The 20,444-nt window shown below is 28.6% G+C and overlaps 2 protein-coding genes across 2 annotated transcripts; one reads left to right on the forward strand and one right to left on the reverse strand.

Annotated features, from left to right (window-relative positions):
* Positions 1 to 1,041: 1,041 nt before the first annotated feature.
* Positions 1,042 to 2,838, forward strand: HO173_002845 (uncharacterized protein; the record flags this gene model as incomplete). Its single annotated transcript, XM_037304776.1, has 4 exons — positions 1,042 to 1,144; positions 1,248 to 1,579; positions 1,636 to 2,227; positions 2,273 to 2,838. The coding sequence occupies 4 exons, from the start codon at positions 1,042 to 1,044 to the stop codon at positions 2,836 to 2,838; spliced, it is 1,593 nt and encodes a 530-aa protein (XP_037168269.1).
* An 870-nt stretch (positions 2,839 to 3,708) lies between these two features.
* Positions 3,709 to 6,184, reverse strand: HO173_002846 (uncharacterized protein; the record flags this gene model as incomplete). Its single annotated transcript, XM_037304777.1, has 9 exons — positions 3,709 to 4,169; positions 4,317 to 4,556; positions 4,633 to 4,700; positions 4,821 to 5,308; positions 5,454 to 5,471; positions 5,632 to 5,921; positions 5,997 to 6,009; positions 6,077 to 6,106; positions 6,167 to 6,184. 9 exons carry the CDS (start codon positions 6,182 to 6,184, stop codon positions 3,709 to 3,711), a joined length of 1,626 nt encoding a protein of 541 aa, XP_037168270.1.
* Positions 6,185 to 20,444: the final 14,260 nt, after the last annotated feature.

Genomic DNA, 20,444 nt, shown 5'->3' on the forward strand with positions numbered 1-20,444 from the left:
TGTTCGAGAAAGGGTAGTCAGTCCTCGATGCTTTATTTGACCCAGTCAAGGGATGAATTGTGAATGAGGAGCTGCAATGGTGCTTGCTCTGTAGAACAATAATGATGCTCGGATCTACAGTAAAGGAATTATGAGTATGACACTAAAGTACCTTAGTACTTCACGCCGCAAATGGGAATGGCGGCGATCTGGAAATTGGGGACTGGGAATTGGGGGGACTGGCTACGTTTATCACTTCGACTAGAGGCTTGGCATTTTCGAGGAGTAAAGATAAGGACCACTTTATCCAATCACACACTCAGCAGACCTGAAGACGCCAAGACATCCCACGATAGCGCCGAGTCAGCTGCGTCATGGCTTTTGGCCAAGTACGGAATTAAAAATTACTAGAATTATTAATAAATGCACACAATCTATCGCCCTCTAACCAATCATGACTTCATCCTTTCTCTGACAATGAACTGAATTACTTAAATTATTTTAATGCTATATTATTGCTATTCTATTCCCCGCAACATAAAGTAGAGTACGCGGAAGATATCTCCCCCGCCTTCACACGCCAGTAACGGGAAAATATCAACTAACATCCATCATCTATCATCTATCAATCATACAATTGGATGGCCCCCAGATGATAGATCTAATTGCGGCGGAATGGCGCTCGATACAAGCATTAGAGTAAGGTATAGCAGCATATCATCAAAAGAAACTCCAACACGGTACTACTACCGGCTTTGCTTCCCATATCCACATCCTGGAAATGCCATGCTGCTTATTTCTTGTCTTGCCTGATAAGCCCCTCCAGATAACTAAATCCGGGACAAGAGCCTCAAAAGACATAAATCCCCATTCCATCTCCCAATTCCTCTCTCCCTCTTACATCTCACGCCAAGAAAGCTGTGTCGCCATCAGCTCTTCCAAAATCCCTCCCCATCACCCTCCTCCGCTCGAGCTTGCTGCACACGTGACCTGTCACCCGATTAAGATCATTGGCTTCGGAAAAAGCAACGGGAGATTTGGCAGTGCCTCTTAACCGTCAACATGACCAGCTATCCTGCTCCCACAGGCTATGCCCCTTCCTATTCATGGATTGGAGCGCCCACCGCTTTCAATGGCACCAACCCCCTCTCGGGTGGTGACTCTTGTCAGTCTACTTTCTTCCATCTTCATAACTTACTTGCCACAACCCTTTCTTTCCCGAGCTGCTACGATTACTGGATAACGGAGCGAGCTAACAAATACTCTAGCCGTGGAGAATCTCAATCAATGGTATGCCTCTGGCGACCAAGCGTACATTATTGTCGCTTCGGCCATGGTGTTGGTCATGATACCCGGCCTAGGATTTCTCTATTCGGGGCTAGCAAGGAGGAAATCCGCTCTGACCATGCTTTGGGTCACCATGGCCTCCTTCTCTGTCATCACTTTCCAATGGTACTTTTGGGGTTATTCGCTGGCATTTTCGGCACAAGGGACAAGCGGCTTTATCGGAGATCTGAAGCATTTCGGCTTGACCAACACGCTCGGTGCTCCGAGTCCTGGGTCGCCATTGATCCCCGAGTTGCTGTATAGTTTCTATCAGGTACTCAGAGCATTCGCTCTTTCAACCCTTCACTAGATGCTGATCTCTCCCTACAGTTGCAGTTCTGCGCCACTACAGCCGCCATTACATCAGGCGCCGTCGCTGAGCGAGGTCGTGTGCTCCCCTTGCTGGTTTTCATGTTCTGTTGGGCCACACTGGTCTACTGTCCAATTGCTTGTTGGGTTTGGAATATCAACGGCTGGGCGTTCAAATACGGTGTCAAGGATTACGCCGGCGGCGGGCCCGTCGAAATAGGCTCTGGCATGTCCGCTCTGGCATACTCTCTCGTATTAGGGAAACGCCAGGAGAAGATGATGGCAAACTTCCGTCCACACAATGTCTCCCTGATCGTCTTGGGCACGGTCTTCCTTTGGTTTGGTTGGTTGGGGTTCAACGGAGGGTCTGCGTTTGGGGCGAATCTGAGAGCGGTGCAAGCTTGCTGGAATACCAATCTGACGGCCATGTTTGCTTCGGCATCATGGGTGCTTCTTGATTTCAGATTGGCACGAAAGTGGTCCATGGTGGGTTGGTGCTCAGGCGCTATTTCTGGCCTGGTCGCCGCCACGCCTGCATCTGGATACTGCACCCCCTGGGGGTCGATCGTGTTGGGCGTCGTATCGGGAGTGGTCTGCAATTATGCTACTAAGGGTACGCCTTCCGCAACCTCGTCTTTGTCCGTCTAACATGTCACAGTGAAATACTACTTACGCATTGACGACGCATTGGATATCTTCGCTGAGCACGCTGTTGCGGGAATGCTCGGTCTGATGGCCAATGCGCTTTTCAGCGCAACCTACATCATCGGACTTGACGGTGTCAACACTGGCATCATCACCGGCGGCTGGATCAATCACAACTACCGCCAATTCTACGTTCAACTCGCCTATATCCTCGCCGTAATCGGGTGGGCCTTCACCATGAGTCTCATCCTAGCTTATGGCATCAATTACATCCCAGGGCTCCACCTGCGAGCATCGGAAGAAGCTGAGCTCTTGGGCATGGACGATGACCAGCTTGGTGAATTCGCTTACGACTACGTCGAGGTCAGACGAGACTACCTGGCGTGGACACCAGCGAGTACAGAGCCGCGAAAGGGTGAGGTCGATCTACCGCAACATGAAAGACACGGTATTACGGAACAGAAAGATATGATAATGGGCAGGGAGCCGGGCGAGAGCAGCAGCCAGGACAGTGGAGAGCAGCATACCGGGGTGGGAGGTGATAGGCATGCTGTCAAATATGAGAAACAGCAGCATTAAGCGTACGATCGTCTATGATGATTTAGCACAAAAGGCAAACACACGGTTCGCAATAGGGATGGATCTTGTGGTCTGGAATAGGGAGCGTTTTGGGATTGGTGAATGGGTCAGGTTGGAATGAAGTGGGCAAAGTGTCAGAATGTATGACTGAATTTGCCGGTCTTTTTTGGTGATTGTTGCTATACCCGAGGCCTTGTTCGTTTTCTTGTATTGTTGCCATTGTCCGAAAGCCCGCGGGGTGGGATGTACTAGTACGTCTAAATCTCCGAACTTCTCTTATGACACCGGCACTTTCTTCTTTTTCCTTTCCGGGCAACATACCGAGTTCTAGAGCCAATGTATCTTCGAAACCCAAGGAAGGACGTCCTGACAAGCCTACATGCATGTGCTTCAAATCGCAAGATAGGATGAAAGAGGAACAATGCTCGCCATCGCCCCTGCCGAAGATGTTGCCAAGGGTAGCAGACAAGACTTGACAGGATGCGAGTAGCGAAAACGACACCTTCGGGGCTACGGATGCTACGAATCGAGGTCGAGATCGAGGTTGTCCAGACCGCACGAGATGGCACACCAAAGACTCTCACTCAACCATCTCTGCTGCACATCGGCTTCAAACAGTCCAGGGATTGCCGTCGTCGCTCGCCATACCAGATACTTTAAACGACGTGCGAACTACTCTTGCTTGGAAAGGACTCATCTTTGCACATTTGTCGAAATCCGGGTTCTCTTCACTTTTATTATTGATATGCTTTATTCTGCTTCCCCGGGCTTTTTTGTATGTACAGCTCCAAACAGGTACTTTTTCCATTCGTCGTGCTGCTTTACCCGTTGCCTCATCTTACCCCGCTCTTGTAATCCCGGCCGCTTCGTTTAGCAGACAGTACGGTGAACGCCCTTGCTCATTGGTCTGTGCGCCTTGTGCTTGTTAACGTGGTCGACACCTTTGCTTTGGTGCTGTTTTTCAATGGTCGTTGCACCGGGCTGGAAGGCCGACAAATCCATGGGATCAGCGTTCATCAATTGCTCGGTGACGGCGATAATATCGGTAATCAGCCGGTCGAGAAGGTCCAGTGACATGCTCTCGCGGACAACAACACGCAAAATCTCCGTTTTTTCCTCCGTGGGCGGAAGTGGATAATTGGGAATGATGTACTGCTTGACACGCAGGAGAGTGCTAATGCTCTCTTGCTTGACGTGGCTATAGTCCTTTTTGAAGGCATCGGACAAGCGGAAAGCAACAACCGGGAGGCCCGCAATGTAATCCGCGCTGGTCTCGTTCTCTTCGTTGAAACCATCCTTATTCTTACGATGGATGTCGGAAACGCAGGTATCTGGATTATGGTTTCGATGTCAGTTTGGCCTATTTTAAGAGGGTACATTGAGCCTTGGAGCTTGTCTAAAGAGAAGTACTCTCATGACATATCGCAAGACTCAGCGATTTGGTCCAAAAGAGGAAACATGGACATCTAAATACGTACACCAGCCAGTAGCTTCAAGGGACTTGCTCAGGAGACGGGCATTGGAAAGGCAGTTCTCCATGATGGCTCTGAACCCGTCGAAGCCAAGGTGAATAAGATTATAGTACTGAGCGATGATTTGAGCACCTGGGCGAGAGAAGTTGAGGGTATATGACTCTTCTGTGCCGCCAAGATAGTGCAGCTCGAAGATTAAGTGCCTGGGAAGATACGACTCGTCTCGCCAGATGATCCAGCCAACACCTGGGAACCCGTCAGCATGTGGGCAGTAGCCTAAGTCAGAGCTTTTCGAATGGGCTTGTAAGCCAGGTCTACCCACCTGCATATACGAGACCAAATTTATGACCAGAAGTGTTGATTGACTTGACACGAGGGAGCGCAAAGTTCCTGTTCGTCGTTGGTATGGGTTATTCCCAACCACACTTTGGAAATAGGAGCCAGTCGATGTGCGTCAAAGAAGAGCGCAAGCACTCAAGAACGTGATAGCCTGCTGGGAGAATGACTTACCACTTTGGTCCACCAGCATGAGCATGTGTGAACGGAGCTATGAAACCTCCACTGGCAGCATCGACATGAATGGGGATATCATTCCCAGTCTTTTCCTCGTACTCATCCAAGATCTTCGAGATCTCTTCCACTGGTTCGTAGTGACCGGTGTACGTGCTACCCATGATCACAAACACCCCGATAGTGTTTTCATCAATATTCTTCTTCACAAGCTCAGGGTCGAGTCTGTACTTGCTCTTCTCGCTGACATCCAGAATTCTAGCTTCGACCTCAAAGTAACGAGCAAATTTCTCCAAAGCTACTTGAGCATTGGAGCCCATGATGATGTTTGGCTTCGTTTTGTCCTTGCCCTCTGCATCACGCTTTTCCTGCCATCTTCTCTTCATGGCAAGACCGCCAAGATGAATTGCCTCGGAAGAACCGGTCGTGGCAGAACCAATGGCGGTTTCGCCTTTTTGCACACCCCAGAGATGGGAAATAATTGAAACCTAATTAGAAGTTTCGGAATCAGTATTGCCGTGAGGAGAGGGTTGCCAGCCACGAAACATGTCCACAGACTAGCCACTCCCCAAACGTGTCTCGGGGCTTGTATTGTGGGGTGATAAGGAAGTATCAAACTTCAAGAAGACGTACACAACGGGCGTGCATGGCCTACGTACATTTTGGAGTCAGCGTTGCTTAATCAAGACACGAAAGCTGGGTTAATGACATCGGTCTCAGGAGTAGGAGCAGGGGTTCGCTACAAGACTATGTCTTGCGACTCTCAAGGTTTGGTACAAAACAGGGAAGAATAACTCTGAAATTTAGGTACCATCATGGCGGGATACTCATCGGCATCACTCATGTTTTTGGACAAATTCTCCACCATTAGGGCTTCTGCTTCACGCTCCATATAGGTGCCAACGAAGCTGGCCAAGTTCAAATTCGGCCTACCATCCAAGTCCAACTCGTCTTTCAGCATCTGAAAGACAGCATCTGCAGGAGCTCCCTCCTTGGGGATCTTGAATTTGGAGATCTCCTGCTGACTGGCATAGCGGGAAGAGTAAGGTGTCATGGTGGAAACAGCGCTCTTTGTGTGGACATGGTGCTTGTGTGCTTGGCCTAATTGCTGGTCAGAATCGGAGCAACAACTCACCCTAGTAAGTCAATGAAGCGGAGTCTGATTGGGAGCTTTACTGGGATGGTCGTGCTGATGAAGTGACTTAGTTTCGGTTGTGCAAATGAAGACGAATAGAAAGATGTGAATGCTTTCTTACCAGAGCTTGGATGATCTGATCCGGATCGACCTGAGACTAATTAGACCAGAGGACCAGAGAAGACTTGGCGAGATATTGTAGGCTACTAACATGACGTGCGAGAGACATGATGATCCAGACGGGTGAGATGTCTTTTCCTGGGATTTGGATCTTGATGAGGATTGGTGGTTTTGGTAGATCTTGGATATTAACAATTATCAGCGCGAATATAGTAGATGGCGGAGCATTTGGAAGGATGAGACGAGCGAGGAGCTTACCGCTTCCCTTAGATATTGAAGTTGAGCTTTAGACAATTGGAAGGGGTGGGAATTGAAATGTGAGGAGGAGTGTAAGTTTTAAAACTCGACCATTGGACACATCAACTAGCTGCAGATATTTCATCATTCATCATTCATCATTGCTGTCGTCACTCTCCCGAGCTTCCGAAAGCTTATGAGCCATCTCAAGCGACGCTAAAGTAATTACCTCCAGAATACTCCGATACTCGAAGTGGTTAAAACAAGTGGGGTTTTTCATTAAAACTCGATATTTAATAGCTTACGCTATGCGATTATCTAGGTAATAAATCTATTGTTTTTTATATATATAATAGCTATTAATATATTATTTTATTTTATACGCGAACTTTATATATTTTAATTAGATTTAAGCTATTTATATAAAGAATAAATAAGAGTAAAAGAAAAAAACGCGAAAATCGTTAGATTTAACTAATAATATTAAATAATATAAATATTATTTTTTAATACTTTAATATTTTTTTTAAGGCTTTATTTTCTATAATTATTATATTAAGTCTTTCTTATTTACACTTTTAAGCGAACTTTAGAAACTTTAAAATAAGAAAGATTTATTATAAGAAGAAGAAATATAGAAATATAGGCGTATATATCTTTTCTAATAGCGATATAAATTAATTTCCTCTCTTCTTCTCTTAATTAGTATTTTAATAGCGGTCTCGACTTTTAGAATAATAAATTATTTTTTATAAAGAATATTAGTATTAGAAATAAAATCTTTAGTATATGAAATAACGTTATATATTAGATTTAACGAAGATCTCGTTAGATTAACGCTATATACGCACTCCCCTCTATCGAGAATTTAAGATTATATTAATCTTATTACTTTAAATTACTCTTTTTAGTTTTCTATAATTTAGTCTTATATTATAAAGCGAATTAATAACGTGCTTTTATTATAACTTCTATAAGAGATAGTTTTTTAATAATTTTATAGACTTAAAAATTATTATATTAAATATTTCTTATATAGTAAATATTTGTAATTTAGATATAATAATTAAGAGATATTTAAATTTAAACTTATCTATAATATATAATATTAAGAGTTTTTAAATATAGTAAAATCGATCTTTTATTACGGGCTTATTTCTAAAGTCGATTAATAATTTAATAAGATATTTCGATAATTATAGTAATAACTTTAATAGTAATTTTAATCTCAGTTAAAGTAAGTACTTAAATTGAGTCTTATTATTATAATTAATACTCTAAGTATTAGATATATTAATAAAAGATAATTAAGATAGAGAATAATAAGAAGATTTCTATCTATTATACTATATAAACGAGATTTATATATTAAAAGTCTTTATACTCCCTTTTTTACGCTATAATTAATACTTTAATATTATCGTATTATATATCTATTAATATCGCTATTATATATATACTGCATATATATACTTTATATATATATATTTTTATATATATATAGCGTCGCTATTATATAGAGTACTAATACTTATTAAAATAAAGAATAATAATACTATTTATGAAATTTATAAGCATGATACTACTGAAGTGTTAAAACGTAGATTTTTTTTAAAATCAATTTTAATTGATTACCTAGGTAATAAATCTATCTAGTTTTTTTATATATAATAGCTATTAATATATTATTTTATTTTATACGCGAACTTTATATATTTTAATTAGATTTAAGCTATTTATATAAAGAATAAATAAGAGTAAAAGAAAAAAACGCGAAAATCGTTAGATTTAACGTATAAAAATTACTTTAACTTAATACGCTCTCTTACTTAATTAGTATATATAAAAGAATAAGATAGAGCTAAGCTTGAAAATCTTGAATTTGTATGTGCAGCCAATTATTAATTCGGGTTCGCTACGCTCTTTGATTAGATCGGCTAAGTTATCGCGGATAAATAAATCAGCGTTCGCAACCATTACAATCTCGCCCCTCCCACGCCTCCCTTATTAAAAAAATAGGTGTATATTATTAACACATAGAATTACTTTTTTGTTTTCTATTAAAATTTTGGGGTTTTTTTTTTAATTTTTAAAACGCTGTTTGTGCTTTTCGAATTTTTAAGAATTCTAAAATTTAGTCTTATAATTATTAAAGCGCAAGGAATTCAAATATCGCTTATTAAAGTTCGCTCACCTACTTACTCGATAGCCCTAATTAAAAAAAAAAATTATAAATTTAATTTATAGGCCTTTACTCGTCTATTATATAATTAAATAAGTTTTTAATTAATATATATAAAAGAATAAGATAGAATTAAGCTTAAAAATTCTAAATTTATATATATAGTTAATTATAAATTTAAAATTACTACGCTCTTTAATTAGATTAACTAAGTTATCGAGAATAAAATAAATTAATATTTATATTTATTAAAAAGTAGATATACGTTATTAATATATAAAATGACTTTTTTAATTTCTATTAAAATTTTAATTTTTTTTTTAATTATAGAACGAAATATAAGCTTTTAAATAAGAAAAGAATTCTTAAATTTAGTCTTATAATTATTAAAGCGTAAGAAATTTAAATATCGCTTATTAAAGTTCGCTTATTAAAGATCGCTACTCTAATTAAAAAAAAAAATATAAATTTAATTTATAGATCTTTACTCGTAAAATTATAAATAGATAGAATTAATCTTTAGATATAAAATAACTTATATAGAGAATCTTATATACGTGAAATTCTTAGTTATAGTTGAAATTACTATATAAAATATCTCGATTTAGATACGAAACGCGAAATTCGTTATTTATTTTAATCGATTCTAGTATAATAACTTAGATTAATAGAGAGATTAACTATCTATTAGAAAAGAAGCTTATAGATTCTAAGTGAGAGAACTTTAGATTACTTAATTTAATCGTAGTTCGACTATTCGCTTCGCTTATAGTAGTTCGTAACTTAAAAACGTACTAGTCTTAAAGACGCGTTTTTTTCGCGATTTAATATCCTATATTATAACTTATTATTATTTTACTATATTATATCTATACGAGTAAAGGCCTATAAATTAAATTCATAATTATTTTTTAATTAGAGCTATCGAGTAAGTAGGTAAGCGATCTTTAATGAGCGATCTTTGGTGAGCGAACTTTGGTGAGCGATATTTGAATTCCTTGCGCTTTAATAATTATAAGACTAAATTTCAGAATTCTTAAAAATTCGGAAAGCACAAACAGCGCTTTAAAAATCAAAAAAAAATCTTAAAACTTTAATAGAAAACAAAAAGTAATTCTATGTGTTAATAATGTACACCTATTTTTTTAATACGAGATTTTAATGGTTGCGGACGCTAATTTATTTACCCGCGATGACTCAGCCGATCTAATCAAAGAGCGTAGCGAATCCGAATTGATGATTGGCTGCACATACAAATTCAAGGTTTCCAAGCTCAGCCCTATCTTATTCTTTTATATATACTAATATCTTATTCTAAGTAAGAGAAACTCGTCTAGAAGACTATTAATAAGTATAAGAACGATTATTTTCGTAGCGCTATAGCGGCCGTAGAGTATTATAGTCTTAAATCGCGATAGATATAAAGACGGCTTCGGGGATAAGCTTCTAGAAGTACTCGAATATCTACTTATATACGTCTTACTATAACTTAAGAATAGTCGCTATATAACTATATTAATCGTTTAAATAATATTAAATATTTACTTCGATTAAATTATATTTAGAGTACTACTAAGTATATTCTTAAAATTACTTTAAATTCGCATTATTCTCTTAAATCACTCGATAAAGATTAGACTATACGATTTATAAAACGATATTCTAAATATTATAAATGAAAGTAAAAATCTCTTAGTATCGAGCGTAAGAATATATACGATATTAAGAGTATACGCGTAGCGTATAAGAAATTTCGACGAGACTGTAAAGAGAAGGATATATAATATTAGAATATTTAAAATATAAATGAGACTAGCTTTCGAATTAGCTGTGAAATTATTTATTATATTATTACTTTAAATAAAAGTAAGTCTCTACGATTCGTAGATTTAGATAATTATAATTATATTACGTTCGTAAAATATATTAGCGTCGAAGACTAAAGTATATCTTTATTCGTAATTCTAAAAGATATTTATATTCTATATAAATGAGGTAAAAACGACTTATCTTCGAATATTATATTAATTATTTTATCTATTAAATACTTAAATAATCGACTAATATACGACTAACTACTATATTTTAATATATTTTCTTATCGTTATTAAGTAAGAGAATAGAGGGTCTTAATTCTAAACGGCTTCGGATTTTACTATATCTATGAATTTTATATATTTACTTAGTAATTAAAGATCGACTTATTTATACTTTTCTTATATTCTATATATATTATATAGTTATTAGATATAGAATACTTTTAATTATTTAAATATTACTATACGAAGATTATAGATTCGACTATACGTCTTAAAAGTAGCGATTTTAATAAGCTCGACTTTCTCGTAGTATTTAATTAAATGAGAACCTACATCTGCAAATCTGAAAAGTTCCTTTCCGTACGATTTCCGCCGAGTCCGTATTATAAGCACGATTTAATACGATTTAGTCTATTAAGTAAACTTTATCTATATCTAACTCTTTTCGCTAATTTAGTAATTAAATATAGTAAACTTCGCGTTTAATAAGTTAAGATAGTATTTATTCGAGTTAGCTAGATTTTAAAGTAATTATAAGCTATTAATTTAATAGTATATATTTAAAAATTCGAGAGACTATACGTAAGGCAGATTTTTTAGATTATTCGAGATAAATAATATTATTAATAATAATAATATCTATTAAAAATTTAATTTAGCTAATTAAATATATATTAAAAAGATTTTTAAGATTATTTAAGTTAGATAGTATTATTAGTTATAATAATATCTATAAAAATTCTAGATTAACTAGTCTCGCTAGTAATATTAGTATTTATAGCGTATTCGAATTAGACGATATTATTAGTTATAATAATATCTCTAAAGTATTTAATTTAAATTAAACTTAACACCTCTAGATATCTAGTAAAAGTTATTAATTTAAGATTTATCGCGATATCTTATTATAATATTAATAATATTTATAATCTCTAAAATATAGATTCTTAAATAATTAGAATTTTAAGCGCTATAGCGATACTTAATTCTTTATTAATTCTTATTTAATTCGCCTAGTAGATAAAGAGACTAACCCTCCCTATTCTATTTACTATACTATATATTCTTTATATTTTTTCTTTTTATTTAGTATAACTTTATTAATTTATAAATACTTATTCTCTTTATAGATTATTTTTTCTCTTATTTGCTATAATAAAGCTATAGACGATATATTAAAGTTTAATCTTTTTTGCTTATTCTCTCTACTTATTAAGATATAAAGTATTTATACTTCGAGCTTAGAGAGATCTAAGTTCTAGTTATTATTTATTAAATCGATTTCTTTCTATTTAATTATTTTATATATTAATTATTTCTTAATAACTTATAAGATTTTTTTATTATCTTTAATTAGGCTTAAATCTAATCTCTCGAATAATTTAGTATTAGCGAACTTTAGTATAACTTCTCTTAAAGCGCTTATAAAGCTCGATTTCTCGATAATATTATTTAGCGAATTCTTATATAAGTTATTTAATTTAGAGAGTTTCTATACCTTTCTTATTAATCTAGAATATATCTTTAAAATATATTATTATAATATATAGCATACGATAAGCCTTTTCTATTATCTTATATCTCTTTAGAACTTCTTAATATACTTATATATTTCTAAAAAGTATTATAATTATATAAATAGTGAAATAATAATAAAGAGCTTATCTTCGACTTTCTTATTATTCTATCTTTTAATATAAAAATATCTAGAATTATAATTCTTTAGATTATAATAAAGAGTAATTATTATAAGAATTATAATATTATTAAATAAGAGTAATTAAAGATACTTACTTCTTTACTTAAATTCGAGAAATACTCTCTTACTATAGAAGAAAATTTTATATAATAATATAACTATTAATTAAGATAAAAAGTATTTCTTATTCTAGAGATTATTAGCTAAAGAAGTTAATCGATCTAAGTTTTATAAAATATATTATATTCTATTTATTTTATAAATCTCGATATATAAATTAAAGATTAACTAATAAGTCGCTAATTATTATCTTTATATCTTCGAGTAATAATATTATATAAATCTTAAGATAAGATTAAATAATATCTCGAATTTTCTTTATTAAGATCGAATGAAAATCGCCTATATAGTTGAAAAGCTATATTCTTATTAGAAAGAGTTTAAAGTATTAATAATAATAATCAATTAGAGGTATTAATATCTTTCTTATCTTAAAATATATAGATTAATTATTAATACTTTATATAAATCGAGTATTCTTATAGAGTTATTATCTCTAATCTCTTTATATTTTAATTATTATTTAACTAAGCGCGTTAATATAATACTTTAACTAGAGACTTAGCTCTTAAAGATTTAGATATTTAAAATTTTTATTAGTTATAATTATTATAAGTAAGATAACTCTTATTATTTTAAATATATTAAGATACTCTTTCTTAATATTATAATCGCGCCTTTTTTATTATATTAAATTATTTTAAAGCGCGATCTAACGATTATCTTTATTTAAGTTATCTTATAAAGTATAATCTATATACCTTTCTTTATTCTAATTTATCGATAATATATAATTTAATATTATTAGAGATATTAATAAAGCTCTAAATTCTCTTATCTTATTTAATAGATATATTAATAAGAGGCTTAAATAAGCTATATATTAATAACGCGGCTTCGATATAATAGTATCTAACGACTCTATTTAATATAATACTTTTTAATATCGAATTATCTATAGCGATTTAGTTGTTATTCTACTATATTTAAAATATATACTTATTCTTATATCGAAGCTTTATATGAAATACTCTAGCTTCGTTATTATAAAGATAACTTCTCTCGACGAGTTATTTTCTATTTCGATTTAATATATATTTATTAATCTAGATATTTAGTTATATAGTATATTCTTACTTCGCTCTATTAATTCTAATTCTTTATCGCTAATAAGAATTATTTTAAATTCTATAATTTATATTAACTAGTTTATATCGATATTATTTAATTTTAAAACTAATTAACTAGTAATTAATATTATTATTTTTTATCTTAGATTTAATAACTTTAATACTTAATCGAGATTCGAATAAGAGTCTTTCTATCGCTTTCTATTAAGATATTAGCTTAATAAAAGATATAGATTAAATAAAAATATATCGAGTTTACGATCTTCGCCTTTATCTTTAACTTTAAAAAGAAAACCTTTTCTAATATCTATAATAATATATAAAATTAAGAGAATATTATTAATATTAGAGAGAGCTTTATTATATATAATAATTATAATTATTAATAACTTCTTTATCTTCTCTAAATTAATAAGATTATTTAAAAATTTATTATCGTCGTAGTTAAATGCTATATATATACTCTTCTTAAGCTTATATATTTTATAGCGTTTAAACGATCTAGGATCTATCTATCTATATTCTTTAACGCGTCTTTTCCTCTTATTAATTTTCTTTATTTTACTCGCTTTCTATTAATATATAATTAGTAATATCTTCGCGAATAAGTAGACTATAATTTACATTTTCTATCTTCTTAGCTTTCTTCTTTCTTCTAGCATTTTTAGCCCTCTTTATTATTATTCTCTTTTTCGCGTTCTATTTTAAAGTTTTTATAATCTCTATAATTTAAATGTAGTAGGCTTACTTAGTAGAATATAAAGTATTATAAATCTTCTATCGTTATTAAAAGTTAGAATAAAATCGATACTAAACGTTAAAGATAATAATAAATAAAATATAAAAGTAAATACGTTTAAATAGATAAAAAAATAAAAGAGTAAAGAGAAGTTATTAACTTAAAAAGGGGGCTATTAATTAGCGCGTTTTTAATTTATTTAAATTAAAACGCGTTAAATCTCTATTTAAATTCGACTATCTATTTAACTTAAATATTTTATTTAAATTAAATAATATTTTTATTAATAATCTCTATTCGAATTAAATAAATTTTCTATTAATAATTAACGTTAAGTTAATTATTATTTATTATTAAATATTACTACTCTAATTATACTTCTTTATTTACTTTTTTATTCTTAAATATTTTTTTATAAATAATATCTATTTTAGTATATATAATTATAAATCTTCTAATATAAATACTTATCGATAATAATTACTTTAATATATTAATAATATATTTTATTTCTTAGATAACGTTATATATAAAGCTATAATTTACGTAATTATCGATAATAATACTATCGTAAACTTTATAATTATTAAAAATAACGTATAGTTCTTTTTAATAATTTAAAGTTATTTTATATATAATAGTATATTTCTACTATAATTAATATCGTTTTTTTATAATCTCTATCGATAAAATATAGAGGTTAAATATTAGCTTTAGCGCTTTTTATATTATCTCTCTCTATTTAATAAAAACTATATATTTTTTTTAATCGAAGTCTACTAAGATATAGCTTATAAAGAAAACTTATATTAATAGATTTTCTAAAAGTTATTTAAGTTTAATATTATTAAATAACGCGAGGCGCTAATTATATTAAAAATGAAAATCTTATATTATATAAAGCGTAGAGAGATATTTAGAGAAAATAAAGATTATAAATTATTTTAATAAGATAGATTCTTTATATTATAGAATTTCTCGAAATTAATTAAGTTTTAAAGAATATAACGATTATAGTATAAATATCTAACTATTTCTTATATATATATATATTATAACTTCGAATTCTTTCGCTAATAGCGAGAATAATTAACTTAAACTATTATATCGCTTTATATATTTCTCTTAATATCTTCGCTATCTTTTTCTTTTCTTAAAATAAATAATCTCTCTATATATTAATAATAGTAGATATATATAAAAAATAAATATTTACTCGTTTAATATTCTTTAACTATAAAGAATATAGAATTCTAGTCTCGCTTATATATCGATAGTATAACTATCTTAAACTTTCGAAAATAATTAATTTTAATATCTTTATTATCGATATAATATATAATTTAATCTATTATAGTATTATACACTTTATCTTCTTTTAATATATCTATAAATATATCAAAATCGATATTATTTATTATAACGCGAATTAATATTTAGATCTTAATAATATTAAGAAGTAATATTAGCGTATTAATTATAATTCTTCTTAAATATATATAGAAACTAGCTCGATTAAAGGTATATAATTATAATATAAAATTAATATTATTAATAGAGATAGGTCGTTTATTTAGTCGTTTACGTTTATAAGTCTATATATATATATAATTAATTTTTATAGCTATATTTAATTCGTAATTACTTAATTATTTTCTTAAAATATTAGATATAAAGACTCTCGGAAAAGTATTCTTTAATTACTTAAAGATCTTATTAAGTTTTATTTAATTATAAGAAACGTTAAGCGCGCTCTTAATTAGATATCTCTTTTTTATCTCTTACTTTAAAAAGAAACGAATCTTTTTATAGTTAAACTCTTTTATTATTAAATCGCGTGAGATAATTAATATTATTTAAATTCTTAAATTAATATTAATATAGAATAATTTAGATAAGATAGATAAAGATAATATAACGCTAACTTATAAAGACTCGTATTTTATATCTAAGATTAATTAAATTATAGAATTCTAAAAGAAGTAGAATAATTCTAGAGAAGAATATATTAGAAAGAATATTATAGAATTAATAAAAATTCTAATTTAGAAATAGGTTTTACGAGTCGACCTTTATTTAATAAACTCTATTATATTATTTATTCTATCTATTTAGAGAATTAGTTAATAATTAAATCGAATAGTTAAAGTTAGATAATATAATATAGAGTCGAACTATACTATATATTATTTAGGTATTTAAAATATCTATTTAAGAATAATATATATCTTCTTTAACTCTCTTATCTACCGTATATCTAAACTATCTTATCTTTTACTTCTTTACTTATATCGTTATTCTTATATTTATTATAAATATTAATTCTCGAGTTAAATATCTTTTATTCGATTTTTTTATTTAGAATCTTCTTATTTAGATCTTATAAATTATTTAATATTAAATTATAATTATATATTAAAATAGTATAAAAGCTTTAAAATAATCGAGTATACTTATAAATAACGTATCTAAAAAGATAATATAGTATTATTATATATTTAAGAACGAATCATCTCTCTTCGTATATTTCTATTTAAAATTTTATTATTAAGGCTTTTTAAATTATTCAATATTAAGTAGTAGTTATATATCTTTTTATTTTTCTATAATAATTATATTACTCTCTTATCTATTTAAATATTTTATTACTTCTCTTAATTAGTATCTAGATTAATAAAGCGAAAAACTTTTATTAATATTATATTTATATTTATAAAACGCTTAATTAAGATAAGAAAGCGAGATTTATCGTTATTCTTAAAAGGTTATATTATTAGATTATCGCGATTTTTAAGTTAAATAGTTAAAGAGTATTAGAGAGTTTCGTTATTTAAATATTTTTACTTAAGTTATTATAAGTCTATTAATATTATTTAAGTTTAATAGAGTAGAGAAGAAGATTATATTAAAGCGATAATTAGATTAATTATAAGAGAACTTATAAATATTACTAGCTTTTTAAAACGTTTATAGATATCTTTACTAAGAGTATCGATTAGCTATTTTAATATAATAAGCTTAAAAATATCTTTTATTAAGTCGTATAGATAGTAATTATATATACTATCTTATAAATATTATAATTATTTCTCTTTTATATTATCTAGCTTAGAAGATTAATTACTATTATTTAGATCTATAATAATTCTTATTATTATAATATTTAATATCAATTAGCTTTAGTTAATACATTTTAGAGAATTTAAGAATATTAGAAATAATAGTTATAGTATATAGTTTATAGACCTTATTAAAGTATAACTCATATATAAATTTAAGTAGATTATACTCTTAGCTCTAAGTCTTATTATATTATATAAAATACTCGACTTTAATTTAATCTTAAATAATCTAATTAGTATTTTAAAGAATTTTTTTTTAATTATCGCTTAATAGATAGATAATCTTTCTTATTTTATAAGGTGAAAGCTTTATAAGTAAAGCGTCGTTATTAATAGTTCTCGATTTTACTATTTATTTAATTATTAGCTTATTTAGAATTATTTATATTTTATTAATATTTCTTTTTAATTTCTTATTCGATAAAGCGCGTAGATAGAATTTTATATTCTTTATATACTTTTTAATATTATAATATTTCTTCTCTATTATCTTAGATAAAATAGTATTTATCTCTTACTATAATTATTTAATTAATAAAATTATTATTATTATATTAGTAAAGAATATAATCTATAGTATAATTAAATATTTATAAACGAATAATAGATAATACTTAAACTCCTTCGCTATTCTATTATAATATACTTACTTTTTCTTATTTAAGTTTTATATATAAGCGAGATTTTTAATAATAATTCTAGATTACTCTATCTTATAGATAGTAATTAATATAAATATTAAGAAGGTATTTAATTTTATATTATAGTACTCGTCGATATAAATTTACTTAATAGCGAAGTTATATATAAATAAATTCTTTATTTTAGCTTAAATATAATTCTTATAGAACTTAAGCGTTATTAAAATTAAGAATTTCTTTTATTTAGATTAAGCTTTATCGTTAGCTATATATTTAAATAATTTAATATTTATAAAAGTTAAAAGCTTTAGGCTAATACTATAATATCGAATTAATTTATATATATAAAAGACGCGAAGTTATATTATATTATAGTCTTCGAGATTTATTAGCTTAATAATTTTAATAAGCTAGTTTATAAAAATTTTAGCTAAAATAATTACTAAGAAGAATCTTAATTTAAATATTATTTAAATTATATAGTTAACTTCGTCTTTATATAGATATATAATATTAAATATCTTAGTCGAAGGGTATTAAAACTATTAATTCTTTTAAATAAATTTCGATATAAGATATTTATTCGCGAAGGGAGATTTCTTAAAGACTTTAATAATAATAATATCTTAATATTTTTTAAGAATATTAAATTGTAGAGTAAGTTATTATTTAAATATTAAATTTATTAATAGTATTAGAGTCTAAAGAAATATTTATATTAGCGAGTTAAATAAAAGAATTAGATATATTTATCTTATCGAAGTTAAGCTTATCTATATTAATTACTTTATTATAAAGATTTACTCTAAAAACGTTTTTATATTAAATTATATAATTAATAGATTTTTAAGATAATAGATATCGAGGTCTCTTATAAATTTAAGATATACTCTAAGCCTTTAAAAATATAAGTATTTTTAATACTTCTATTACTATAATTAAGTTATAGAACTTACTTTATAATTTTCTAAGTCTAATTTAATTACTATAATCTCTCTTTTTTATTAAATTTAATTTTTTTATTAAATTAATTAGTATAGAGAGTAGATAATTAATAATACTCGAATATATACTCTAATATTAGATCTCTATCTTCGACCTTTATATTATTCTATATCTTTCTTTAATTTATAATTTTATTAATTTTAATATTATAAAAGTTAGTTAATTAAAAGATATAATCTTATTTAATTAAGAGCTTTATTAATATAATATCTCTTATTATTAAATATCTTCTCTTCTATAGTAAAAGCGCGTTATTACTCTTATAAGTTTTAAGTATAATAATATTATTTATTAAATTATTAATAAACTTCTTTTATAAAAAATAATAATAAATTTATAATTAAGAATTATTCTTATTTAAGCTAATATTAATAAGTTAAGAATCTATTTTATTTTTTTTATAAGTATTAAGTAAATTAGATAATAAGATTAAAGGCGAAGCGATAGTAGAATAGAGAGAAAGTAAAGTTTTAGTAAATTTAGATTAAGGCGAGATATTAGTAAATCTAAAAGAGATTAAAAACTTTAAGATTTTCTAAAAATCGTCTTATACGAAGTATAGTAAAAGAAAGATATAAAAAAGAAGAATATTAAGAATTAAGATTAGAATTAGAGTACTTTAATAGATAGCTTAATCTTCTTTATAGATAGAAATTTATTTAATAATTTACTTTAGTAATAAATAAAGTTTAAAAGAAGAATATAATATATTATTAATAATTTATTTAGATTAAAAGCTAGTCTTAGAAGTTAAGATAAAAGATTTATATTAGATAAAACTCGATATTAAAATTAAAAAGTAGCTTTAATAAAGATTTTATTAAATATTATTTATAGTATAAAATTTACGAAGTAAATATTAAATAATAAATTATAAAGGAAAAATAGTAGAATATAATATTATAGGCGCTAATAACTAGCGCGATAATTAATTATTTAATTTTAATTTAATAGTTTATTAACTATTTAAATTATCTATTTAATTTAAATATTTAATTATAATTTATATTATTTAGAAGCTAGATTAGAGATTATATTAATAATTAAAAATTATAATTAAAAGAATTATAGATATTTAATAAAAGTTAAATATTAAGTCTATTATTACTATTAATTAACTTAAATATATCGCTTATTTAACTCGAATACTAAATATAATAATAGTATCGAAATTAAATAAGCGATATCTAAGCTATCTATATATTCGCGTTATCTATATTTCTAATATTATTATTCTTATTTCTAATATTATTATATATTTAAGATTAAATTATCTCTCTTTGTATATTTCGATTTAATATCTTATTATTTAAGCTATTTAGATTATTTAATATTAAGTAATAATTATAAATCTTTTTATTTTTCTATAATAGTTATACTACTCTATTATCTACTTAAATATCTTATTATTTCTTTTAATCGATATCTAGATTTATAGAGCGAAAGAATCTTATTAAGATTATATCTATATTTATAAAACGTTTAATAAAAATTAGAAAGCGAGATTCGTTATTA

Source organism: Letharia columbiana, assembly GCF_014066305.1.
Source record: "Letharia columbiana isolate WasteWater2 chromosome Unknown Sc0000006_s0, whole genome shotgun sequence".
Taxonomy (NCBI): domain Eukaryota; kingdom Fungi; phylum Ascomycota; class Lecanoromycetes; order Lecanorales; family Parmeliaceae; genus Letharia; species Letharia columbiana.